The 23,763-nt window shown below is 49.6% G+C and overlaps 9 protein-coding genes across 9 annotated transcripts; 3 read left to right on the top strand and 6 right to left on the bottom strand.

Moving 5' to 3' along the window:
- Window positions 1-107: 107 nt before the first annotated feature.
- Window positions 108-1,003, top strand: VC83_06320 (uncharacterized protein; the record flags this gene model as incomplete). Its single annotated transcript, XM_024469922.1, has 3 exons — window positions 108-461; window positions 513-612; window positions 676-1,003. 3 exons carry the CDS (start codon window positions 108-110, stop codon window positions 789-791), a joined length of 570 nt encoding a protein of 189 aa, XP_024324291.1. The 3' UTR covers window positions 792-1,003.
- VC83_06319 (uncharacterized protein) lies at window positions 1,004-2,803 on the top strand (the record flags this gene model as incomplete). Its single annotated transcript, XM_024469921.1, has 2 exons — window positions 1,004-1,143; window positions 1,205-2,803. Exon 2 carries the CDS (start codon window positions 1,331-1,333, stop codon window positions 2,801-2,803), a length of 1,473 nt encoding a protein of 490 aa, XP_024324161.1. The 5' UTR covers window positions 1,004-1,143; window positions 1,205-1,330.
- Window positions 2,804-3,065: 262 nt separating this feature from the next.
- On the bottom strand, window positions 3,066-4,339 carry MBF1 (multiprotein-bridging factor 1). The gene is made up of 2 exons (XM_024469920.1): window positions 3,942-4,339; window positions 3,066-3,756 (listed from the first exon to the last, which is right to left on the bottom strand). The coding sequence occupies exons 1-2, from the start codon at window positions 4,098-4,100 to the stop codon at window positions 3,457-3,459; spliced, it is 459 nt and encodes a 152-aa protein (XP_024324162.1). The 5' UTR covers window positions 4,101-4,339; the 3' UTR covers window positions 3,066-3,456.
- Window positions 4,340-4,360: 21 nt separating this feature from the next.
- VC83_06317 (uncharacterized protein) lies at window positions 4,361-8,381 on the bottom strand. The gene is made up of 4 exons (XM_024469919.1): window positions 8,089-8,381; window positions 7,873-8,011; window positions 6,730-7,720; window positions 4,361-6,680 (listed from the first exon to the last, which is right to left on the bottom strand). Exons 2-4 carry the CDS (start codon window positions 7,990-7,992, stop codon window positions 5,218-5,220), a joined length of 2,574 nt encoding a protein of 857 aa, XP_024324159.1. The 5' UTR covers window positions 7,993-8,011; window positions 8,089-8,381; the 3' UTR covers window positions 4,361-5,217.
- A 475-nt stretch (window positions 8,382-8,856) lies between these two features.
- On the bottom strand, window positions 8,857-12,376 carry VC83_06316 (uncharacterized protein). The gene is made up of 2 exons (XM_024469918.1): window positions 11,072-12,376; window positions 8,857-11,020 (listed from the first exon to the last, which is right to left on the bottom strand). The coding sequence occupies exons 1-2, from the start codon at window positions 11,707-11,709 to the stop codon at window positions 9,562-9,564; spliced, it is 2,097 nt and encodes a 698-aa protein (XP_024324202.1). The 5' UTR covers window positions 11,710-12,376; the 3' UTR covers window positions 8,857-9,561.
- A 197-nt stretch (window positions 12,377-12,573) lies between these two features.
- TOM70 (TOM (translocase of outer membrane) complex component) lies at window positions 12,574-15,005 on the bottom strand. Its single transcript, XM_024469917.1, has 3 exons — window positions 14,695-15,005; window positions 13,172-14,621; window positions 12,574-13,118 (listed from the first exon to the last, which is right to left on the bottom strand). Exons 1-3 carry the CDS (start codon window positions 14,890-14,892, stop codon window positions 12,871-12,873), a joined length of 1,896 nt encoding a protein of 631 aa, XP_024324313.1. The 5' UTR covers window positions 14,893-15,005; the 3' UTR covers window positions 12,574-12,870.
- Window positions 15,006-18,803: 3,798 nt separating this feature from the next.
- Window positions 18,804-20,423, bottom strand: VC83_06313 (uncharacterized protein). Its single transcript, XM_024469915.1, has 2 exons — window positions 19,526-20,423; window positions 18,804-19,472 (listed from the first exon to the last, which is right to left on the bottom strand). The coding sequence occupies exons 1-2, from the start codon at window positions 20,006-20,008 to the stop codon at window positions 19,326-19,328; spliced, it is 630 nt and encodes a 209-aa protein (XP_024324155.1). The 5' UTR covers window positions 20,009-20,423; the 3' UTR covers window positions 18,804-19,325.
- Window positions 18,968-19,276, top strand: VC83_06314 (uncharacterized protein; the record flags this gene model as incomplete). Its single annotated transcript, XM_024469916.1, has 1 exon — window positions 18,968-19,276. The coding sequence occupies one exon, from the start codon at window positions 18,968-18,970 to the stop codon at window positions 19,274-19,276; it is 309 nt and encodes a 102-aa protein (XP_024324160.1).
- A 1,842-nt stretch (window positions 20,424-22,265) lies between the features above and the next one.
- Window positions 22,266-23,355, bottom strand: VC83_06312 (uncharacterized protein). The gene has a single exon (XM_024469914.1). The coding sequence runs from the start codon at window positions 23,149-23,151 to the stop codon at window positions 22,600-22,602; it is 552 nt and encodes a 183-aa protein (XP_024324156.1). The 5' UTR covers window positions 23,152-23,355; the 3' UTR covers window positions 22,266-22,599.
- Window positions 23,356-23,763: the final 408 nt, after the last annotated feature.

Below are 23,763 nucleotides of genomic sequence, written 5' to 3'. Positions count from 1 at the left end.
ACCCCACAAACCGCGACCCCCGCGACCCCCGCGACCCCCGCGACCCCGCGACCCCGCGACCCCCGTGACCCCCGCCAACCTCGGCCTCACTGAAGATCCCACTCACAATGGCCACCTCCAAAGCCCCAATCTCCTGCCACGTCCTCGACACCGTGATCGGCCGCCCCGGCGCCTCTATAAAAGTGACGCTATCCTGTCTCTCAGCGCCCAACAAGCAATTCGGATCCATTCCCCACACCTTCACCGGGGTCACCAACTCCGACGGCCGCATCGCGGAGTGGGAGAACAAGTTCGGCGTCGAGGTCTGGTCGGTCGTCAATGAGGGCAGCGATGAGGATGACAAGAATGGCACGACGGTGTGGAGTCTGAAGTTTGATACTGAGGGGTATTATGGCGAGGGGAAGACGTTTTGGCCGTATGTTGAGTTGACGTTTAGGGTCCAGAAGGGGGAGCACTATCATGTGCCACTGTTGCTGGGGCCGTATAACTATACCACTTACCGCGGAAGCTAGAGGCTATGGCGGTTCAGCTATATGGGCCTCAATGGCGAGGAGCGTTGCAAGGAGATTCCTGTTCTTGAACCAACGGTTGAAGCACTAGTGGAGGAAGAACGTATGAGTGAGAGAATGAAAAAAAGTCCCATAAGAAGAGAAATATATTTGATTGATGACACAGCCTTGCCTGGAAATTTCCTGTCTCATCTGGCAATGGGCCATGAGAGCAGAGATGCCGATTGGCGTCAACTGTCAAGGTTGAGGCCAGAAGATTTGAAGGGAAAGATTCCGAATTGATTTATCAAATACCTCTTTACCTCTTCGCAATATGACACCCGATAATATATGAAAAACAGGAGTGAGATAAGTCATAAATGAAGGTGGAGGTGGAAAGTGAACGCCGGCCTGGGAGGTTGGTTTTGTGAAACCTCGTCGTCGAGCCAACAAGGTGGGGAAAGCCCAGAGAACTTCTTCTTCGAACACCATTGTAAACAACTTCCGCAAATCCAACTCATCCCAAACCGAACGAATTCACAGTATTCCAGTATTCCTATCCAAATAGTGTTATCCCCATCGTCGAGTTATCTGGGAACACAGCGTCGGTGCACCATTCCGCTCGTTTCAGTTCCCAGCCTCGCCGCCAAATTGCGTGAGCCAAGAAACCACTTTACGCGTCGCGAACACGCTTATTCTAAAACGCGACTTCTCAGACTTTCTTCCCTCCGACACACCCCGCCATATATCCACGCAGGTGCATCCTCGGTCTTCACCTGCCATAACTCATACAATTACGATACGATATCAGCATTGTTCCTGCAGCAATAAGCATATCCAATATGTCATCCATAAAACGAAGGAAGGTGGACCCCACCACCGCGGCGCGCGCTTCTGTCAGGGGAATCGCGGCCTTCACGAAGGTTTCGAAGGCACAGGTTATTTCGCAACCGTTATACGATAAAACTCTGGCAGCGACGACTAATATCGATACGGCCGATACGTTTGGGAAGAGGAAGTTGCAACCGGCGAAGGAGGAACAGGTTGATCAAGTCGAGGAAGCTTCAGTACCGGTTATAACTATAACCAATACTGCCGATCGACAAATACGCCCTCTACCACAACGACGTTCAGTCTCCGCGCAAAGCTTGCTGAAAACACCACAACGACCAATTGTCCCCCCCGCATCTCCTATCAGTACACCCGGCTCCGTCGAGACTCCCACCAATGGCGCGCAGGACCTCCTTAACAGGATATGCCTCAACTCCCCCTCTTCCTCGACACCATCCTCATCCTTCAACGATTCAGAAGTCAACCTCGACTCCTCCCAGACGACAATCTCTTCACAATACGACCCATCTTCTGACGAGTTACCACAAAAACTCATCGATCTCTCAAACCTACATTCTTCCTTCCTCACCGCACTATCTATACACTATGCCCACAACGGCACCCACACCCCCGCCGATCTCCGCCTCCTCTGCCCCAACGTCACCCGCGCCTGGGGCAAGCGCCGCGTAGTCCTCGATGATATCAAGCGTATCCTCGCCATCCTGAACCTCGACTCTGCGAGCGGTAGCACACTTCTAAGCCTCTCCGACTACGGGCAAAACAAAATCTGCGTCGAAACCCGCGTCCCCGACCGCGCCGGCCGCATCGCCAAACCCCTCGACGAAAACACCATGAACGCGACCTTCACAACCAACATCACCTCTCTCTGGCAGAAATCGACGCCTCAAGAAATCGACGCCTTCATCTCCACCCTCCCCGTCGAACCCGTCCGAATCTGCTCTTCCCTCGCCAAAATGTCGCCTTTACTCGCAAAGGGCCAGCGCCGCCTCAAATTCATCCGCGAGGGCATCGCCATCGGGAAGGCTATTGAGGCTACTAAGACCACTGATGTGAAGCCCGTGGATGCTTCGGGGAATAGACCCACCCTCCTCGAGCGTCTCCGCGCCAAGGCACTCGCAAAGGCAAATGCCCCAGCTTGTCCAACCAAAGAAGACCTAGCCAGGAAATCCGCGCTTGGCCGAATGGAAGAAGTCGTCGCGACCCTGACGCAGTTGAGCACGAGCAGTAGCGCGGGACAGAGCAGGGTAAGCTTCACGATGCCAACAGTGGTGGTTAGTTTGAAAGACAGCTTTCGGTCGCCGATTAGTGCGAAGGAGGCGGAGGATTGTGTGAGGTTGCTTGCGGGGGAGATAGCGCCGAGGTGGCTGAAGATTGTCAAGAGAGGGAGGATGGAGTCGGTGGTTGTTAGTAGGGATGAGAGGCCGAGTGATAGGGTTATTAGGGAGAGGATTGGGAAGGCGTGAGGATGGGGGAGGGAAGAGGAGGGGGGGAAGGGGGGTTGGATTATTGCCTGGCTTTGCATTTTGGGGGGAGTGTTTGAATAGCGCGGAGTATGTGTTTGGGTTCGGTGCATTGGATGGGATACCCATTGTTTGAAGTCCAGCGTGGACATATGTTTAAAGGAGCATGAGGGGACTGGTGGTTGGATAGTGTACGATTGGATAAGCTTGAAGCCGTACTAGTAATGAATTGATGGACTCGTAATAACTGTTTCATTCTCGATTGCTGGTCCTGAGAAATGAAGTGACATATACTGTACGTACGTGATAGAGCCTGGCAATTATAAATCTTCGTGGGCGACTAAACAGTCTTGGTTTTGGAGATTCACGTGGGAAGGCAAGGCGATGGAAAACTTGGTGGTGGACAACGTAAAATGAGTTTCTAATCTATGCTTCTAGCCTCCTCGCGCTCGCGCCTGAAATCACCAAAGGCAAAAACTTCCGATTCATCCCTCCCTCATATCCATCATGGCGATTCATCAATTCCCTCAACCCCCAGCCCATCCACGCGGGCTCCACAGGCAAAGCCATCAGCTCAACGCCACTCCCCACGCGTATCCTGACGCTCGCACCATCACCAGCGCGTGCGTGCCCACCAATTCTCACACCCGCCTCCCCTACTTCTTTGGCCCAAACCTCGGCGCCCCAATATTCGCCCCCCTCAACTTAATCCCGAGCACCTTCTCCATGGACCCCAGAATCTTCTGATCCGGCGCCGCACTCCCGCGCTCAAAATCAGCGATAATGGACGCGGTAGTGTTGCACTTTGTCGCGAGGTCTTTTTGAGTCATCTTGGGCTCCATTTTCTGGCGCTGGTCGGAGATGACGGAGCCGACTTCTTTGCCGACCGTGTTGGGCTTGACGATCTCGTCGCTGCGGTCGACTTTGGTGAGGCGTTGGCCTTCGCCGCCGCCGGACTGGGGGGGGTGGGTTAGCACGCATTCGATACCCCAAGTTGATAAATTGGGGAGGGCTGGATGAGGGTGTGGTGAATTGGGGAGGGGAGGGTGGCGAGGCGGGGTATATTGGGGAAGTTGGAGAAGTTCGTTCAGGTGGGGCTAATCAAGTGGTGAGCAGTGTGAGATAACCAAAAAAGACTTACAGTATTCCCAGTAGCAAACTTCTTCTCCGTCCCCAAAACCGCACCACTCCTCTGCGCCTGGTTCAGCGCCGCCTTCCCTCTAATGACCGTCTCCCTCTGCGCGCCCCCAGCACCACGAGTCTTGCTCCCGATCTTCGTGACGGTGTCCCAGTCATCCATTTTTGCTGTTGTATATCTGTTCTGTATCTGTAGAAGTTGGGAGTGATGTGGTTGTTGTTGTTGTTGGGGTCGATGAATGTGGTGGTTGTGGTCGTTAGACCGGTCGTGCCCCGCGGCGAGCCTAAATAAGTAAAGGAAGTGGCACGTGACTCATGGGGGTTAGTCAAAAAGTTTAATAATAGCTTGGCGCTAAGTTATATGTAGGTGGGATGTGAGGTATCAGATTTAAGGGCTGGGTGTTCGTTCACCCATTTGGTTCGTAGGGAATGTGGGTGTGTTGTGAATGTATCTTAGTTTAGATTCAGATTTATCTTTGATGCTTTGGGTTGGAATTTACCCTTCCTGTTAATGGTTCATTTGGAATTCGCGTTTATCTTCTATGTTTCCGGAGAGATGCTCGTGCGACCTCAAGGTGTCTTTCCAGACTGTGGTATGAGCATTTACTGTGAAAGCCTGCAACAACTATTATGAAAATAACGTTTGTAAATCGCTGTGCATTGTAGCTACAATATTATGCTCCTTTACAATACAGTAGATTTAAAATTGAGCGAGAAGAGAAATTCCAACAGCTGCAAATACCAACATTAGTCTTCATCTTACAGCAACTTTCATATATCAGACACCAAGATCACCGATTTCCCCACATCCCATTATTTATAATAACAACACCCAAAAACTACACAGCATTTTAATAATTCGTCATATTCATTTCACTTGCCTAAAGCACTGCCATAGAAAAAAGCCAAGGCCCCACCTGGGCAAAGTTGAGACGATACAATCAGGACCGAGTTGAGTTGAGTCCACTTCCCCTTCCTCCATCACTCCTCCCGCCGACTCGATCGTGCGAGGTACTATAAGCCCTAGAGCATCCATTCCTCCCAAATATCCCTCAGCCCGTAAGTAATACGATAAACAAGCCATAAATCACAAAACCAAGCCAAACCAAACCACACAACACGCAAAATGAAAAATGAAAAAAAAGACCATCAACAAAAGCTCGACTCCATAATAACCCCCCCAATCCAGTCCCGTGCTTATCCTGTGGGTGTGGGTGTGTGTGTGTCAATTTGTTTTTGCACCTAGAACTCCAAGTCTCCATCCACCATCCATCATCCCCCTACTTCTGTGCCGCCTTCCCCTGCTCAGCGAGGAACTCCTCATCACTAGCATCGAGGATATCGTATTCCTCATCCGTCAAGAACCCATCCTCGATGAGATCATCCTCATGCGTCTCAGATGTGAAATCGACAAAGTCATCCTCGAGGGCAGCTGGGGCGGGCGCCGGGGAGGCGGCGCGCTGCTCATACACGCTAGACACGGGGGATTCCTTCTCCAGAGTGGGGAATATCATCTGGCTCTTCTTGAGATCCTCCTCCTGGGCAACCTCCTCCTTGACAACAGCCGGTGCACCCTCGACGAGGACATCGCACCAGAGTCTGTGGCCGAACTTGTATCCATCAGGCCCAGTCAGGCGCCAGTACGAGATGACCTTCCCAGTCTTACTAGGTGTCCTCATCAGCACAGTGAAGCCGTGCTCCTGGCCTGGCGCAACCTCGGTGTAGCAGGTGGTGCTCTCGGCGGCGCTAACGAGCTCGTGGACGCTGGCGGGGTGCTCGGGGTCGACGGCGCACATGTTGTCGCCGCCGACGAACTTGACGGTGCAGCCTGCGGGCCAGGCCTTGGTGCCGGTGTTGCGGAGGATCCAGGTCTGCTCGAAGACAGCGCCGGGGGCGAGAACGGTTCCGTCTGGGACTGCGTCGCGGACGAAGGTGGCGACGAGCTCGCCCTCGGACTTCACTGGTGTTTTCTCAGACTCGACTTCCTTGGGAGTCTCCTCGGTCTTAGACTCGGCCTTCTCATCCTTGGCCTCGACAGTAGGCTTAACCTCAGCAACGTTCTGGACCTGCGTAGCAGCGTTCGCGGACGAACAAGTGTTGGTCTCAGTAGATTTAGAAATTGGGCGGCGCCAGCGGTCACCCATCAACGGCATGGGCTTGCCATTATCATGATCGCCCATAGTCGTCACGCTAACATTGCGGATCGGGGTCTTGAACTTGATGAGAGGATGGGTCCTGTTGTGGACATTGTTCGGGCTAGCCTCGCAGCTGGCACAGAAATCAGTGTCATCACAGACAGCGCACTTATAGCGGTCGCCACGGATGTTCAACGACTTCGACGCACACAGCGGTCCATCACAGTAAATACCGTAGTGGAGAGCGGTATTGGTAAGCGAGCGTGTGTGGAGGGGAATCGACTCGTAGATGGGCACGAAGCGGTGGCGTGGGTGGACGAACTGCGCGTTGGGAACGCAGGCCTGGCAGTAGTCCCAGTCTGGGCAGTCGAGGCACTTGTGGCGGACACCATAGATGTACTTGTCACAGCCATCACAGATGGCTTGGTGAGAAACATTGCGTCCTGGGTTGAGAAGTGCTTTGGTGAGGGGCTTCAACTTGGTGTCGCTTGCTGCTGGTGCAAACGTATGCTTTGGGTTGTGGCCATGCTGGACCTTGTCGTTGCATGGGATGCAGAGATCAAAGTCCTCACAGTCCACACAAGTGACGAAACGGTTCTCTGGGTATTCTAGTATGTATGTTAGCAAAGTTCAAGATAAAAGAGTTGTGGAGCTTACCTTGAATGCAAGAGTTGCAAGTCCTAATCGACCCCACAACAACCTCCTTAGGCCCCTCCACCTCAACAAGAGTAGCCTTCGACACAATCGACGGCCACGCCTTTTGCGGGAGCATCTTAGTATCGCTGTTGCTAGCCCTACCATTTTTAATGCAGCGCTTAATCATCCAGTGGTTCTCGCCCGGGCAAGAACGGCCCATATCCATGCAATCCAGGCATAAATCGTAATCACCGTCGTCACAGATACCACAGTGATAGTGCAAGTGCCTATCGGGAATGGGAATCTTGCAGTCGTTGCAGTACACAGAGTACTTGTTCATGTGTGCCTGCATCGATGCACCCGGGCTGTGACAGTTCGCACGAAGGGCAGCACGGCGCTCCTCGGTGAGGTTGGCAAGCTCGGCGTACCATCTGTCGCGAGCTGCTGCTCCTCTTGTGATGGGGATGGTTTGGCTGGTTGGGCTTGATGCAACTGGGACCGAAGTGACGGACACGGGTGTGGGTGGCGTCGTCAGTGCGGCAGGTGCACTTGGAGCCGGTGCTGCTGCTGGTGCTGCTGCGATCTCATTCTTGAAGTTAAACGTGAGATCCTTGAGATACTCGCCGTACGATGGGAATGCTTGTGCTCCCACAGCGGCCTTGTGGTTCTCAAAGTCTGGCGAAGACATATCCGTTGGCAATAATGGCGTGTCAACCGAGATCAGCTGTGGTGCGGCGACGGGAGATGCGACCTCGTCCTCAACAGTAGCCTTCTTTGGCTTAACCGGCTCCTTCTTTGGCTTAACCGGCTCCTTCTTTGGCTTAACCTCCTTATCCTCCTGATCGATAATAGTGACCTTAAGACGAAGCTTAAGCTTAGCCTTCGCGGCACGGTAGAGCTGCTTGAAGACTGGAGCGTTGTTGGGGTCGAGGGTGACAAAGTCAGCGGCGCTGTCGGAGTAGCGTTCGAAGATAGCTTCTTGGGATTCTGGAATCTGGAGCAGGGCACGAAGCTGCAATGAATTAGTATCGGTAATGAAGCGTAAATGAATTGACGTTGCAGACTGAAATGCACCCAACACGACCATGAAGCCATTTTGCAGCTATATGGCGTGGTTGGGTCCAGCCCGAGCCTCACCGTCGTTATCGGAGAGAGTTATCGTACCTTGTCCGACAGAGTGTCCGCTCCCAGGTCACGCAGAGGAAGCTTGAACCTCCTGTTGCTTCCTTCGATGTTGACCTTGAGGGTCACCAATGTATCTGGGTTCGTAGCTGATGAGGCCATGATGTGGCTACGATGACAGCTGTGTGGGGAAGGAGATCAGCCCAGCCCCAACGTCACCTGGAAGTAAGTGGGTGGGCGGATGAGCGAGTAACTCACGAGTTGTAATAGCAGTAGAGTCTTCGTAAGCACCTCAGCGAATCGTGAATCTATAATCCACGACCTGTGTGTTGAGTTATTAGTTGGAAGAGATGTTGCTTTTGTTGAAGTTTTAGTGAGGGAGAGGGAGGGGGAGAGAGGGAGAGACGGAGAGACGGAGAGAGGGAGAGAGAGACGGTCTGACGAAGCCGGGGGTTAGGTTGTCTCGGCGGGGCGGAGAGAGCGGAGACAAGTAAGTTAGTGACAGATAGGACGTAGGCGAATTTTAGTGTAGCCTACTGGGAGAAGTACTGGCGGGGGTACATGTTATAGTATGTATATCAGCAAGTAGAATTAAGTATAGTATGCATGCCAATAGGTATTTGGCAGTACGAGTCCGTCCAAGGCGGCGGCTTCATCGACGGCGCTGATTAACTAGTTAACCTCTGCGTACAACTAAGGAGAAGACCATAGAAGGGAGGCTTCGTCAGCCACAGTATCCCCCATCTCCGAAGCCCGTAATGTCGATTGCCCGTTGCTGGGTCCAAGAACCCCCAAAATCCGCCACAAGCAAGCAAACCAAGTAAAAGGTAGTACGCCGACGACAGCCGCCCCCCGACAGCCGCCCCCCTTTCCACGTCATATCACGCCCCTCGTTTGTCAAAGCTTCAAAAGTCACGCCGGAAAGGCTTAAGAGAACGGATAGTATAGATGGCATAGGAGTGGGCTCGGGTAACCATAATGATGGTGTCATTTCACCTAAACTACCCTCTCCCTCTCCCTCCCACTACTCCGCCAAAAACAACATATCCATCCCATCCCATCCCATCCATCTTGTCACCCACAACCAACATCGCTGCAATACGCCATAAAGCCCAGACCTCATCCTCCACAAAGCCCCCTTTGTATCCCATAGCCCGCAACGCAACAACCCAACCCCCCAAGACAAAAAATGATTGATGAAAAAAGAAAGAAAAAAAAAACAGAACCACTCGTAGAAACACAAAATCATACAAAAGGAATCTGCGAAGCATTTCTACCAAGTGCCATCGCTTAATCCTGGGACAGCAAAAAGGGAAAAGTATAAGCAATGCCTCTTTCCCAAAGACTTCAAGCAGATAAAAACGACGCTTCGATTCCATCCCCCCTTTCCCACACTCCCACCCCCGTTCAAGCCAGAAAAAATAAAAGATGATTGAAGTGCTACAATAAAATGCATGACTTTGAGCGATCGATCGTAATCCGTAACAGCCGTAATGTGACCCCCAAAACGAAGAACAGGAAACAATCCTTTCTAACATCCACGGGTGGTGGTGGTGGAGAGACGATGGATGGTGGCGGGAGGGTAGGGGCTCGTAAACAAAAGCAGTAGCAGGCGCTTTCAAACAAAACTACACCGGCAAAATCCCAATGCAAACGAAACCGGTCAGGTCGTTCCAAACAGAGAGACATCGAACATCGAAGCAGGCGCCATTACTCGGTGTGGTAGAGTAATCATTGCGGGTAGTACACCACAGCCTGTTGCGGCTGCGGGTAATAGAACGCATCCGGGCTCGGCGTCATCATCCTATGTTGTAGCGACACATTCCCCATATGCTGTACAGGGTACGCAGGCGGCGATGCATAAGACGGGAACGCTGCCGCTGCTGCCGGGATCTGCGCAGCGTCGTAGTAGTACACCATTCCGTTGACTTCCTGCGCCACAAGGTTAGGTTGCTGGCCCTGCTGCGACGCGTCTGTCGGGGCCACTTGTCCGTAGGCTTGCTGCTGGGCTGCTGAGGGGGCGAAATTTGGTGCTTGGGCACTTATGCCGGTATTGTATTGTTGGGGGTAGTAATAGCCTTGTTGCTGGGGCATTACCTGGTATTGCGGGGGGTAGAAGCCCTGCTGCTGCTGATAGATGTTTGGTTGGAAGGGCTGGGCGTGGATGGCCCTTTCAGGGATCTGGGATAGAGGCGTCCCGGTGGATCCCTGGTATGAGGCATTGCGTGAATGAGGATGTACCTGTGCCTCCTGCCCATAGGCATGGCCGTTGGCCTGTGTCGGCACCTGGTGTTGGAATAGTTGTTGGTATTGTTGCGGGGGGTTGATTTGCATAGCTGCCGGTGACTCGATGTTGTCGACAGAGACAGCCTTTTGAGGTCGAGGGTGTTGCATGGGTACAGAGTTGGGTCGGTTTTCGCGGAAGGTAGGCTTTTGTGGGAGCGGGTAGGGTTGTGATACAGCCGGGAGCACTGCGCCTTGGACCGGCTGCATCTCAGTGGCAATCGGTGCCTGCGCCTGGGCTATAGATGGTGGTAGCCTGACAACAGGTCGGGTCGAGTCGAGTGGTACAGGAGGCCTTGACATTGTCGAGCCCATAGGGGATATGATGCCATCCCGTGGAATCTCATGGGCCACGGATGAGCGACGGCTCATGGCGACGCTTGGTGTGTATTCGCTGCCATATACACTTCCACCATATGCACTTGTTCGTCTTGAGAAACCTCCCACCGATCCTAATCCTTGGCGACCCCTATTGCTCCTTGACCCGAAGCCTTGCTGGTTTGGTCGCATCGCTCGTGGGATAAAGATAAACGACCGCTCAACGGCGGGGAATATATATCTCGGAGGAGTATCCGGCAACGAAATCCGAACCGGCTTATCGCGGCGAAGAGGTGGTCGGTGGTCTGGAAGACGAGTGTACTGATGTAAAGCAATCGCAGGTAATGATAACGGCTTCTCCATGCCTGGTAATAACACGCGTACTTGCACATTTCCAATAAGCTTTGTCGTCGACAACGAACGATTCGGTGCCGGGCCGCGCGGGGCTTGCGGGAATGATTGTCTCGAGGCGCTCATATTGTTGTATGCTTGGGATGGGTTGCGTGGAGGCCGGTTGTCTTTCACGACCGCTTCGTGCATGTCGTGGGTCCACGGAGCGTCGGCAGGTTCGTCCATCTGCTGCATATAACTATCGGACATTAGCATGGTATTATTGGCACCAAGGGAACTTTTAACATACTTGGCTGGTGCAAATGAACCTCCAAAGCCACCTCTGCCGCCTCTTCGTCCTCCGCGGCCACGCCCGAATGGTCTGAACCCATTCGCAGCAGGTCCAGAATGCCTGTGATCATGCATGAAGAATGCGCCACGGTTGGGTACAAAAGCCGGATCTTCATCGCGCTTCTTTTTGTAATCTTCATGCTCACGCCTCCTTCGCTCCACTGGTGTTTCAACAGGTTGGTCCATAATCGCAGTCGACTTGACGATAACCGGCTGTGACAGAGTAGGTTTCTGTGCGTTCGAAAGTTCATCGTAGCTAGTCGACTCGATATTATCGAAGTCTTTCGACCTCTCAAGCCCATTCAGCATCATGTCCGTATCAGTTGTTACATTTATCTTCGGTGGCGATTTAGACGTCTCCGTTGACTTCGAGTTTGATGCCGCCGGAGTTCTGTCTTTCGAGCAGCCATTCGCCGTAGCCTTCGGTGCCACCGGAGATGCTGCGTTGCTGCCGTCGCTCGCATTGCCAGCATCTTCGTCGTCGGAGATCGACCCTTCGCTCTGCGAGTCCTCCAGATCGTGACCGGCTTCGTCGCCCTCCTCGTCCTCTACTCGCCTCCTGCCTATAAGCGGCTTCTTTCGCCTGGGGCCCGGCATCGTTGCAGCCCTGACCCGTTCAATTACCCCGTCGTGTGCGTGCCGGGCGCGGGCCTCGAGGCCTCAGGGAAGGCGAAGCCTAAGAGGCGAATGGATCATGTGCTGGCCGCAACTAGGCTCCAACCTGCCTAAAGGCGCTGATTCATACGATGTAGTACGGGTGCGAGGGTCTCTCGGGGGAAAGCAATAAGGTGGAATGTATAATGGCAACAATTTATTGAGGTTCTGTGGGGGGATATCGTGGAGAATGGGGTTCAAAGGCTCGAACGAAGCTCAACCATTCAGAAAAAGATGCCTTGATCACAACACTCATTCAGCCAAGCATCCCTGTAAGTAGCGCTAAGAAGCGAATCATGGACGCGGAAAGAACAGACAAGAAGTCGTACCGCCGGGAGAACAACGCTACTTCCTCCTTCCCTGTCCGTTGCGGCAAGTACCCCCGCAACAAATTTTATATGCCATAAGTTATGGAAGAGACGTGGCAGTGGCAGTCTTCATCGTTATGGAATTATACAAATAACTTATATAATAATGTAAATATACACACTATACCCAACCTCTGGCTTACTACAGTACGGCGCCAGAAGTGCAGGTGCGCGTTCCTATAGAATGGCTTTAATAATACAATCTATAATGAATTGAAGTAATGGATTGGCCGCCATATAGCCCGGATTTGCAGCAATGTTAGATAGATAGCATGGGAGAATATAGGAGAGGCCTTACTACTAAACGTCTGCGCCGTACTGATTGGGAAGGGTTTGGGAGGAGGCTATGGAGGGGATCATCCACTACCCTCGGTCAAGGACACATTTCTAGCCCCTATGCATCATGTCTCACTCAGGAAATCACTCGTATGGACCATCTCTAAACACAAGATTCACATTTCGCTACGTGAGCGCCAGCAAAATACTGAACATCTCATAAACCCGCCTTTCCATACTGTACAGTCCCCGTTGTCGGAGTAGAATAGTTACACCTCATTATGCAACCCACTCCTCTATGACATCTCCATATCCATCTCCTATCGGCACACATTACTTTTTCAAACCATCGTACATACATATCCCTTCCAAAAATTCACCCTCTCCACATGGGCACCACCAGCAAGCTCTCGCCACCAAACCCGCACCTCGATACTACACCTATCACCATGTACGGCATTCAAGCCATTCCGGAGCCGGAGAAGCCTCCGCTCATGCCCTGCAGTCTGTTCGCTAGCTGCGGGTACTTCTCCTGTACCTCAAGCTGTGTCCTCGTCGCCTCAGCGTAAGAAAGAGCGTTGATGATCTCGCCCTCGGTTCTTGACAGTTCTGCGGCACGCTCGAAGTACTTCAGGGCGTCGTTGACCTTTCCTTGCTGTAGTAGGAGTTGAGCCATGGTCGCCACAGCGATATCGCACTCGGGGTCGACTACATTGTGTGTTAGTGGTTTTGTCAACGATAATAGAGGAAGGAAAACTTACTGATAAGTGCCTTCTCGCACAGCTTCTCGGCCTCGGCAAAGTCCTGCTTCCACTGGACGAGCGCAAGAGCCTTGTTTATCAAAGGCAGGACATTCATGCCGAGTGGCTTGGAGATCTTCTCCATCTCCACAGCGGTGTCGAACTTGGTAATAGCATCCTGGTATTTCTGTTGGTCCAGGAGGAGCTCTCCGTAGTAGTTGTAGACATCCGGAACCTGGTTGAAAGCCTTCATGGTGCGCTTGAAGGTAGCCATCGACGAGGCGATAGAGCCCATCTTGTATTGTGTAACACCGAGCTGGATGTGGGAGAAGATGAAGTCGCGGTCTAAATCAATCGACTTCTGGTAGTCCTTGGCAGCGTCGCCGAACTCGCCGAGGATGAAGTGGAGCTGGGCGCGGTGGTAGAAGATATCCGGGTCACTGTCGTTCTGTGCCCTTGCCTTCTCGAAGTCGGCAGCGGCGGCCTCCTTATCGCCGAGCTCCAGGTGCATGCTAGCACGCTTGATGAAGCTCTGTGTCAGCGATGGGTTGAGCTCGATGCTCTTGGTAAGATCCGCCAATGCCTCGAGGTTCTCGCCGCGGAGGTACTTGAAGGTACCGCGCATGTTGTAGGCAAACGCTTCATGCTCGTCGATATCACCCAATTCCAGGGCGGAGCTGAAGTGCTTGGAAGCCTCTTCGTAGCCATCGCTGGTCTTCTTATCCATGGCGATAAGACCGAGCTGTAATTGTCCCTTTCCAGTATCCTCGGGGATTTCTACACCAATCTCGAGTCCTTCTGGTGCAGGCTTGGCGCGGAAACTCTGCATGTAGTTGGTGACAAATGTTGGGCTAGGCAGTCTCTTGCCCTTTCCGGCCATGATAGCCTTGCCCTTGGCCTCGGCGACCTTCTTCAGCAGCCTCTCAACCGCCTCTGCGCTCGATGCGGTCTTGAAGCTGTCGATGATGCAGCTAGCGGTAAAGTCGAGTAGCGCCTCGCTGTACTTCTCGAGTTGCTCGTAGGCATTGGCGCGTCTGTTTAATGCCTTAACGTATTCATTGTCGAGCTTGAGAGAAGCGGTGGTATCTTCGATAACCTTCTCCCACTCATGCTTTGCGTTGAAGCATGCAGCGCGATTGGAGTAGAAGATTGGGTCGGGCTTGCACAGGATGGCCTGGCTGTAGAGCTCAATCGCGCGATCGTAGTCCTTGGCTCCGTATGAGGTGTTACCAGCCGCCTTCAGCTTAGCAGCAAAGGATTTCCTGTCCTCGGCAGAAAGGTTGCCAACGGTAGCCTCGTCGACTTGAGGGGGCTCATCGGCGGGCTCGGCTGATGCGGCCTTTGGTTGAGCCTCTCCTGCGAGCCCCTTCTCGGGATCCTTTGGCTTACCTCCGCTCTTCTTCTTCTTGCTCTTGCTCTTCTTGCCGCTCGATGGCTTGGTCGTGCTGTCTTTGCTAGATGTCGCCCCGGTCTTATTACTCAATCAGTACAAATCTTCTGACACGGGGGATTCGGGAAAAGGAGCGGGAATTCATGCAACTTACCGAGTCTGTAAGATAATATGCGACACCGGCTCCGGTCACGACAACAGCAACACCGGCAACTGTATATACGACAGCCTTGTGCTCAGACGCCCAGGTAGATATCCGATCCCATAGCCCAGATTGTGAAGTGGTTGACGAGAATTGAACGGGTGTCCCTCGGAGCGGGAGGTTCGGTGACGGTAAAGTGTCGCTAGACATATTTAAATACAAGATGAATCGAAAGAAAATAGTACTACACGGACACCAATTGCAATGAAGGTAGCGGGTGTGGTATTGGGTTGTCGGTTCAGTTTATTGATGTCTGTGAGGCTGGAGCTCACGTTCCCCGAAAAAGGTTCTCGCGCGTATTATTGCTTCATCAAGCGACTACCCCCATCAAAGGTTTTTCGCACCCAAGCTCAGACTACAACAACACGAGTGCCAATCACGCAGCAGATAAGGGATAATTGAAGTACAACGTATACCAAGGGAAACAATGCTCCATAACTAATAATCCCAAATGGCCTATCTTTGCCCCGCTGGAGGATTTTCCCTCCAACTAAAACAAATCATGACGACATTAGCACGTTTATATCACGTGATGTTTATATGGTTGAGCTGCTTTGCTCCGTTTTGTAGCATCAAGGGACCCCTGTATAACATAGTATATATGTAGTTAGTATAATAGCTTGGCATTCAATCTAACTAAATATAGCAATATAAAAATTGACTTGATTGAAAATATCAAACTGATTTGGTGTTTTTGGTTGGTCAACCTCAACTGATGGCTCATTATAGAGCAACATACACATAGTATGCTGACTTAATATTGTGATGGTTGCATACATCGAGCCGTGCCTGTATGTATGCCTCTATCCATTTATACTTCTGTATGCGTGCAAGTTGCGCTTGGTGAAGTAGGGATAGCTGTAAGGATGCCTTCTCGTCTCTCACTCTAAGGAGCAGACTCTGAGTAGCTGTGGATCACGTGTGATCATTTGGGCAGGCTAACTGAGTCGGATGGGTGTCGGGTATTGAGGGAAATGACTCACGAGGTTCACCCTGGTCACGTGTGATCATTGGGGTGGGCTAACCGAGTCGGATGGGTTTCGGGTACTTAAGGGAATTGACTCACGGGGTTCCCCCTTCATCTTTTTTGTATCCTTTGTAGTAGACCTATAAGATAGCATCCGTTTAGCCTCCGACTCGCACTCTCATATGCTATTACCGTGAGCTGGGTGCCCTGTGTCCTTACAATAGCGCTGTAATGGTGGGTGCACCAGATGTGAGAATCTAGCCACCCAAGGAAAGGGATGATTTTACTAAGACAACACACTGTCTTAGGAAACAGAGCCAAAGGGTTGTAGCTTAGACTATTCCACAACGGAGCAATCAAGTGTATTATGTAGTGGAGTGGTTTAGACAAGTTGTACAAATGTTGAGTCTGAGAACTCAGGGATAAGTCAGAGGTTAGCACCTCACTGACTTTTCAGAAACAAGGAGTAACAAGATCAATGCTTGGAAGCTTGGAAAAGACGTGGAAGTATGTGATAGTTGATTTACTGTATTGTCTGCTTGCCCTTTCTTAAGGAAAGGGCAATCCTATTTATGCCGAAGGAGTGTAGTTCTCTTATTTTCCATGACTTTCCATGACTAACCAGGCTTGGTAAATGTATTAGAAATTAAGTGCGACCCACAACTAGCTTGCTAATCATGTAGCGAATGTAAGAGAATCCCATAGAACCATCTCTTGGGTTCCTAGCCTATAGGAAGTGAAAAGGAGGTCCAAGGTCAGAGTACCTATAGATAAATTATGTCATAACTTAACCAATCTTGTGGGTAACTAAGGAGCGATGACGTGTAATGAATCATAGAGGGTTGTAGAAGCTTCTAGAGCTATAGTTCATGTTCCTAGGCCTCTAGTTGGTAGAGATATGCCATGTGGTAGTATTGGCCCACCCCCTTAAGGAGGAGATTTTCTTAATAACTTGTTCAATGAGTGTCCAAATGATATGCTGTGATGTATGTAGCATAAACAGATGTAGTAGAAGAGTTTGCAGCAATCGTTGAGTAGTATTGCTTCTGTTGTTGGTGTGATAAGCCAAGATATGTATGGTGACTTGTAGGTTTGAGGAGGAGATTTCTAAGTTTGCTCTTGAGTTTGATAGCAAACTGAGTGCAACGAATGTCAGTATGACACTCCTGACCTGGTTCTCTGGACTCCCGTGAGACCTTAGGCTTACGCTTTACAGAGCAATACTACTCAACGATTGCTACAACCATCTATGATTCATTACACGTCATCGCTCCTTAGTTACTGGGCCGATATTACCACATAGCATATCTCTACAACCCTCTATGATTCATTACATGACATCACTCATACTACCACATGACATATCTCTACCAACTAGAGGCCTAGGAGCATGAACGATAGCTCTAAAAGCTCCTACGAACCTCTATGATTCATTACACGTCATCGCTCCTTAGTTACCCACAAGATTGGTTAAGTTATGACATAATTTGTCTATGACATAATTTGTCTATAGGGGTACTCTGACCTTGGACCTCCTTTTACTTCCTATAGGCTACGAACCTAAGAGATGGTTCTATGGGATTCTCTTACGTCGACTACAGTTACCAAGCCTGGTAATCATGGAAAGTCTTGGAAAATGAGAGAACTACACTCCTTTAGCATAAATAGGATTGCCCTTTCCTTAAGAAAGGGCAAGCAGACAATACAGTAAATCAACTATCACATACTTCCACGTCTTTTCCAAGCTTCCAAGCATTGATCTTGTTACTCCTTGTTTCTGAAAAGTCAGTGAGGTGTTAACCTCTGACTTACCCCTGAGTTCCCAGACTCAACATTTGTTGCAACTTGTCTGAACCACTTCACTACATCACACACCTGATTGCTGCGTTGTGGAATAGTCTAAGCTACGACCCTTTGGCTCTGTTTTCTAAGACAGTGTGTTGTCTTAGTAAATTCATCCCTTCCTTGGGTGGCTAGATTCTCACATCTGGTGCACCCACCATTACAACACTATAGTGGGGGATGGTAGGGGTGTAGGGTTCAGGGTCGATGCTGACCTGTTGTGGTGGAAGGATCAGGGCTAGGGTTGGAGTAACCGAGTCGGGCCCGTTTCGGGTACTCAAGGAAACAGACTCAACGGGGTTCCTCCTTCATCTTTTCTGTATCCTTCGTAGTAGACCTATAGGATAGCATCTGTTTAGCCTCCGACTCGCACTCTCATATGCTATTACTGTTTACTGTGAGCTGGGTGCCCTGTGTCCTTACAGCCATGTCATTGTTGGATCCCAGAGACAAAAAAAGAACGAGACGCTGCAGAAGTTGAAATACATGGAATGAATGAAGAGTTGGAACCAATTTTACGTGAAGAATGAGAATTATCAAATGGGATACGCCGAATGTCTCTACGCAATCTTCCTGGTATAAAGCCGCTATGGAGATGGAATAAAAAGAATGGGAAGTTAAGCCGTGAGAAAGGAGGAGGGGGGATAGATTGGTACCGGTATCAGAAAAAGATTCTGATACCAAAGATGTTCCCATTCGCAAGGGAATGCATGGTAGACCGTCCGGATACTATTGTACAAGAAGACAATGCTCCATCACACAATCATTACATTCAGCGGCGAGTATTTCAATTACATGACATTAATCGCCTCTTCTGGTGCGCCAACTCTCCAGATTTAAATGTCATCGAGCCGTGTTGGCCATGGATGAAAAGGAGGACTACAAGGAAGGGGGCACCAAAAAGTCGACCAGACGCGATACGAGCTTGGGAGACCTGTTGGGAAGATCTCCCTCAGTCGCAAATCTAAGCCTGGGTCGAGAGGATTCCTCGACATATCCAGAAAGTCATTGAGCTAGAAGGCGGAAATGAGTACAAGGAGGGGCGAGAAGAACACTGATTTCATAACTATGTACATAACTAAATTGTGAACTGTGGCGTTTCCTAGCGTGGGACAAAACTTTTGAACGCTTCCTCCGTATCTCAGACACTAATCCCCCTATCACCACCCTCCACGATCCACGATCCCCCATCTCACGTATCGGTAAAGCCAAGTATAGGTTACATAGTCAGGAATACATACATTTTATTACTCAACAGTTAATACGTAACTTACATCACATGATTAGTCCGAAATCTTCCATCTTATTATGGTGATGCATTCTTGTCGACCTCAACAGTATCTGTTTATTACGTGATCATTGACGTTGAACTACAAGTTCAATCTAGGTTCTTCGGATGCAGGTCGCGAAGTAACTATGGACACCCACGGTCGCAAAAGAGTACTCGAGGGGTACGACAATATTAGTTTGGACGGACTTCAAGAGGAAATGGGCCATTTTCTTGGCCGTGAATGTCAATTCATAATGGACACCCGCGAAAGGCCCTTCGGAGGCAGCGAATGTGTTATTGTCGTTCTTGAAGATAAGGAAGGCTCGAAATGGGCCGTTCGCTTCCCATTACAATTTCGAGCGTTTCGAGAGCACGTCGTGTTGACGATAAAAAGGGAGGCAGAGCTACGTTTGGCTATTGAGAAGGCTAAGATTCCAGGTTACGCTAATCATTGACGTCCACTTCAAATGCCCACACATTTGGGTAAATTGAGATATGATGCAATCATCCAACCACGAGGTGATCTCCATTGTGCTCATGATTATCGATATCTTTGTTGGTGACGCAAGTACACTTACAGGAGTCATCCTTGAGTTCGTCGGCGAAAAACCAGGCAGCATCGCGACGTCGACCCGGAAGGAACAAATCGGCCTACTCAGAGTTCATATCAGCAACAAGCTACTATTGTGTCTTTTCAAACTTACTTCCGAAGTCTTCAAATTCACATTCGCTCTACCGATTGTCGTTTCAACGCGACCCTCAAAATCATCACCAGGGTAGCTGCAGAGCCCAAAAATATTTTGCGCTCCTACTCCAACCAATACCTTGCCAAAAGCCGACAAGAACTGTTGATACATTTCAGAGCCCCAGTCTGGCGTTTCAAGGTGGGAGTCAAATGAGAACTCATGAGGTCGGAGCACATTGCCGTCTAGCTGCCATACTGCCGGCCCTCCTCCTGGTCCAGTCCAAGCAAGTGACTTGCCGCGAATGTCCGTCAACCTCTCATTGTCCTCTAGCTTGAAGTGCGAGTGCATAAGAGCCAGGCCAAGAGAATGTTCGATTCCATACGTTCGAAATAGAGGCTTCATAACCTCCTTGATAAAGTTGTTGCCGTTGATCGCATCAAACGTGCTTCCGGCATCATATAGAGACGGCAGGGAGTCGTATGGCTGGGTTTCAATAGACATGTTGAAAATACGATTGTACGATGTTGGTGATAGAAAAACTTTCCTGAGCAAAGAGGGCGTGCTTGAAGGGTGTTTATATACGAGTTAACTTCTATCCGAATCGCAATGCGGCCCACCTGAGGTACCGCCACTCCGCAGATTCCAGGCAGGCATAGTTCTTTGGTGCTGTATTCGAATATTGAATCACATGAAAGTTCACTTCGTGGCATCTGTGGAGGAATTGCTGGTGTTAATGTGTGATATTTCATAATCTAGAAGAGCTGTAGCGATCGCCCGGCATTTGATTGGCCTTCGCACTGTGTCCTAGGCAACCAACTTCCGAATGAAGACACTTCTGGCCATCCATATCCTGCAGCAGATGTGTCATGTCACCAATCGCTCTTCCAACATACAGTCAACTCCCGTTAAGTCGATACAATTGGTGACGAGTGTAAATATCGTAAAAGTGAAAATATCGTTATATTGAAATGCCAAGTATAATGTAATCCACCTATCTAATGTCTCCTAAACCAAGGAATTAAGCTGAATTGCCTCAATTTCGCCCTCTAAATGCTTCTAATGCCCTGAGGTGATTGGCTTGGAGAGCATCGTGACACAAAGCCACCGCGGCTATCAATTCGTCGCTAAAAGTCGTAGAGAATTTGTTCAAGTTGAGGCCATTGGCCAGTTCGATTTCGTTGTCTAGTTGTTGTCGAGTTGTCAAGATGTTTAAAGCGGTTACTAAGGCTATCTGATATTGTCGATTGACTGAGCCTATGATTGAATTCGTAAAGAAACCAGTTGATGCAGGCTTTCTAGGAGGGTTTCGGGTGCTGTTTGTGTGCCTAATGTCGAAGGGCACGGCGCTGTTCGAGTGTAATCGTGTGTTTTCGAGGCATAATAGAGTTGGATAAGTCGGTAATTAAAGGTCAGAAGGTCAATATCGCGAATATCGAGAATTGAGTGCCAAAATCAATTGGTGCTGAAAAAAATATCGACTTAGCGGTGTTATCGACTAATCCGACATCGTCTTGGCGAGAGTGGACTGTAATTTGTCTTGTCACATATTTCGTTCATACTGGGGGGCATGCGCGTCTAACAAATCGTGGCACCACATTACCGCCGTCACTCGCTCCTACAAATGGCCTTTGTGGCCTGTTGTTTCGAGCAGGCAGCAGAGTTGGAAGCATGTTCAACTAATATTATCACTCCATTTAGCGCTTTATTGAACAAGATGGTATACATCCCTGCAGAGGGCGTTTCGTGGGTTAAGCGCTCTATTGAACTTCCAACGGCTAGTGAAACAATTCCCATGGCCTTCTGGCCTTTTGCCGCCGGCCTTAAAGCGCTAATTTATTGCATCGAATCATTACCATTGCCAACAGCTTTGCTGCCTTACGGTATGCGGATCGAGTTCAAGGGAGTTTCACATTCGAGAAAGTGTGTGTAGGCGGCGTTGGCAATATGCACCGCCTCCGTGAAATTCTTGAACTGCAACAATTCAAGTATAAGAAGGAAAGAATGTCTGGCCATTTTTGAGAAACTCAATCAGAATCAATTCTTCAGCATCTGGCTTATATATAAAGCAACGCATTCTTGGACGCCCACTGCTACACTAGCACCCGCAATTATTACATATATATCGCCAACAATCATTCAAATCAGCTTATCTCACTATATTTTATCAATCATGTCTTACACCGTTTACACGGCTGAATATTTGGGCTCCCCAAACCACGTTGGCCTCTTTGTCGAGACAAGCAGTGACGGTTTTGTCAAATTTACCACGTCGTTGGGACTATCCTTAACGGAATGATATATGAGAATAAAACTTGGGAAAAAGCCCGAGGATTCGGTATCTTTCGTGCCTGACTCGAAGACAGTCGTTGATAGAACCGCCCAGGCAGATATGGGAAAGCTGGACAGTCTATGTCGATCTATTCCACCAGCACGCCAGGTGATGCTGAATGGCTCTCGCATTGACCCCAGCAAGCCACTCCGTCGCTGCGGGGAATTGGTTGAAGAAGTCAAGACAGCAGCTCGAAGCAATGCGCTAATCTAGCAATAGATTGTTGCACTATACCTGTAAGGAATACTTTGGCATATGGTCATCGTCGCTACGAATAGAACTGACATTAGAAGTAGCTTTGGTTAAATCTTGGACTCAGGGTATATTTGGCTGGTACAACATACGTGGGAAGAGGAAAGTGCTAGAAGGCTATTGGGAACATCTGACAAAGAACACTGGGTTGCAATCTTGTGATATAATTCTTTGAATATGGAGTAGAGTTAGGTCATATTATCTTCGGTATCTCGTCAGTCCTGTAACTTAATAGTATGCAATGCTGAAAATAACTTGCATCATGAGATATTCACGATGATACTGCTGTAAGATATTTCGAGTGAGCTCTAGCCATTCGTGTCTAATGCGGCATCCAAATGTTGAAATACAAAACTCCCAATACTCTGGGTACCACGCAGCTGCCTCCCAGTCAATCAAGTGGATTTCGAACCGAATCTCAAAATCCTCGGGGCTGCTAATTCGGTTGACCATGATATTCTTCGGCTGCAAATCTCCGTGAGTGAAGACAGTTTTGTGACCATGTAATGTGTCATTCATTAAATCCCGTAAAAACTGTATAGATGGCCGAATTATTCTGCGCGAGATGCTTTAACATCCCTTCGTTCATATCTGCCTCGGTATCGAAAGGTCCAGAGATGGTGGGATCATGGTCAGGCACCCAGAAAACTGCACTGTGCAAAGGCTGCCGGTTCACACCCCCAATATAATTTTGTTCCGGGATTCTTCGAAGCTCATCAATTGCATTCTTAACTAGAATACAAACTTCCACCTTCTCTTTAGCGTTAAGAGTAGGAAGTAACGCTTCAAGAGGGCGGCCCGGGACGAGTTCCATCACGATGAATTTCAAGCTGGTTTCTTCCTCGGCGAAGGCGGCTAAGACCTTGGGTACGGGAACCATGCTGTTTAGAGCGATGAATTTCATGGTTTCTGCCTCTAAAAGGGATACTGCACATCCGTATTTAACTGCGATCCTGTCGTTGATTTTCACCACCTTTGTGGACATATTGGGTTGACTGAGAAGCTTTGAAGCTGCTTTGATTTCCGCAATCGTAGGCAGGTCTTTGTCCGCCATGGTTGCCATTTCTCCCCTCTGAGGACACTATCAGAGCATCGGGGTCAATTAATGGTGAAATAGGTCAAAGTAACAAAGCAGTCTGATTTCGTAGTGTGTTGTCAGGTTAATGGCGCGAAATATTTGAGATGCAGAGTACACCATGTTGGCAGTACTCGGTGTTCCACCCACTCGCTTCGCTCGTAGGTGGCGACAGCAAGATGTGCGTACACCGCTATTTTGATATATAGAGAAAATAATAGTATTCTTCATAACGTAGTATCTACAATGCCTCAAAATAACGATCCTACTATGATTGCTCGCCTTAATGAGGCCCAACAGTTCTTCTTAAAACAACCAAGTACATATACAATTGCTTGGGTTGCAAATAAATTCAATGTCAACCGTGAGACACTCCGACGTCGTATTACGAGTACTACGTCTCCTCAATTACCCCACGGAGGTAGTGTTGGACAATATCCGTAGGGCAGTAGGTAGAGAATATAAGCCGAAAATACAGTCACGAAGCAGTAGGGCCCGAAGTGATAATTTTATAATGCATGTTTTTTATAATTGAAGCTATTCTAAGTACTATATATACTGTTACGGGTGTGCACATCTTGCTGTCGCACGCACAACTTG

Source organism: Pseudogymnoascus destructans (genome assembly GCF_001641265.1).
Source record: "Pseudogymnoascus destructans isolate 20631-21 unplaced genomic scaffold scaffold_10, whole genome shotgun sequence".
Lineage (NCBI taxonomy): Eukaryota > Fungi > Ascomycota > Leotiomycetes > Thelebolales > Thelebolaceae > Pseudogymnoascus > Pseudogymnoascus destructans.
This window is presented reverse-complemented; position numbering and strand designations above follow the sequence as displayed.

What these genes read in the sequence shown, in the direction of transcription:
- VC83_06316 (XM_024469918.1), bottom strand. Translation starts at nt 11,709, where the DNA reads ATGCCGGGCCCCAGGCGAAAGAAGCCGCTTATAGGCAGGAGGCGAGTA. An exon ending in GGTTCATTTGCACCAGCCAA is followed by an intron (nt 11,021 to 11,071) that starts GTATGTTAAAAG and finishes AATGTCCGATAG; the next exon opens with TTATATGCAGCAGATGGACG.
- VC83_06312 (XM_024469914.1), bottom strand. Translation starts at nt 23,151, where the DNA reads ATGGCAACCATGGCGGACAAAGACCTGCCTACGATTGCGGAAATCAAA.
- TOM70 (XM_024469917.1), bottom strand. Translation starts at nt 14,892, where the DNA reads ATGTCTAGCGACACTTTACCGTCACCGAACCTCCCGCTCCGAGGGACA. An exon ending in CATATTATCTTACAGACTCG is followed by an intron (nt 14,622 to 14,694) that starts GTAAGTTGCATG and finishes TTGAGTAATAAG; the next exon opens with ACCGGGGCGACATCTAGCAA. An exon ending in GTGCGAGAAGGCACTTATCA is followed by an intron (nt 13,119 to 13,171) that starts GTAAGTTTTCCT and finishes CACACAATGTAG; the next exon opens with TCGACCCCGAGTGCGATATC.
- VC83_06313 (XM_024469915.1), bottom strand. Translation starts at nt 20,008, where the DNA reads ATGTCTATTGAAACCCAGCCATACGACTCCCTGCCGTCTCTATATGAT. An exon ending in TGAATTTGAAGACTTCGGAA is followed by an intron (nt 19,473 to 19,525) that starts GTAAGTTTGAAA and finishes AACTCTGAGTAG; the next exon opens with GCCGATTTGTTCCTTCCGGG.
- MBF1 (XM_024469920.1), bottom strand. Translation starts at nt 4,100, where the DNA reads ATGGATGACTGGGACACCGTCACGAAGATCGGGAGCAAGACTCGTGGT. An exon ending in AGTTTGCTACTGGGAATACT is followed by an intron (nt 3,757 to 3,941) that starts GTAAGTCTTTTT and finishes CACCCCCCCCAG; the next exon opens with TCCGGCGGCGGCGAAGGCCA.
- VC83_06317 (XM_024469919.1), bottom strand. Translation starts at nt 7,992, where the DNA reads ATGGCCTCATCAGCTACGAACCCAGATACATTGGTGACCCTCAAGGTC. An exon ending in CGGACACTCTGTCGGACAAG is followed by an intron (nt 7,721 to 7,872) that starts GTACGATAACTC and finishes AATTCATTGCAG; the next exon opens with CTTCGTGCCCTGCTCCAGAT. An exon ending in TTGCAACTCTTGCATTCAAG is followed by an intron (nt 6,681 to 6,729) that starts GTAAGCTCCACA and finishes CATACATACTAG; the next exon opens with AATACCCAGAGAACCGTTTC.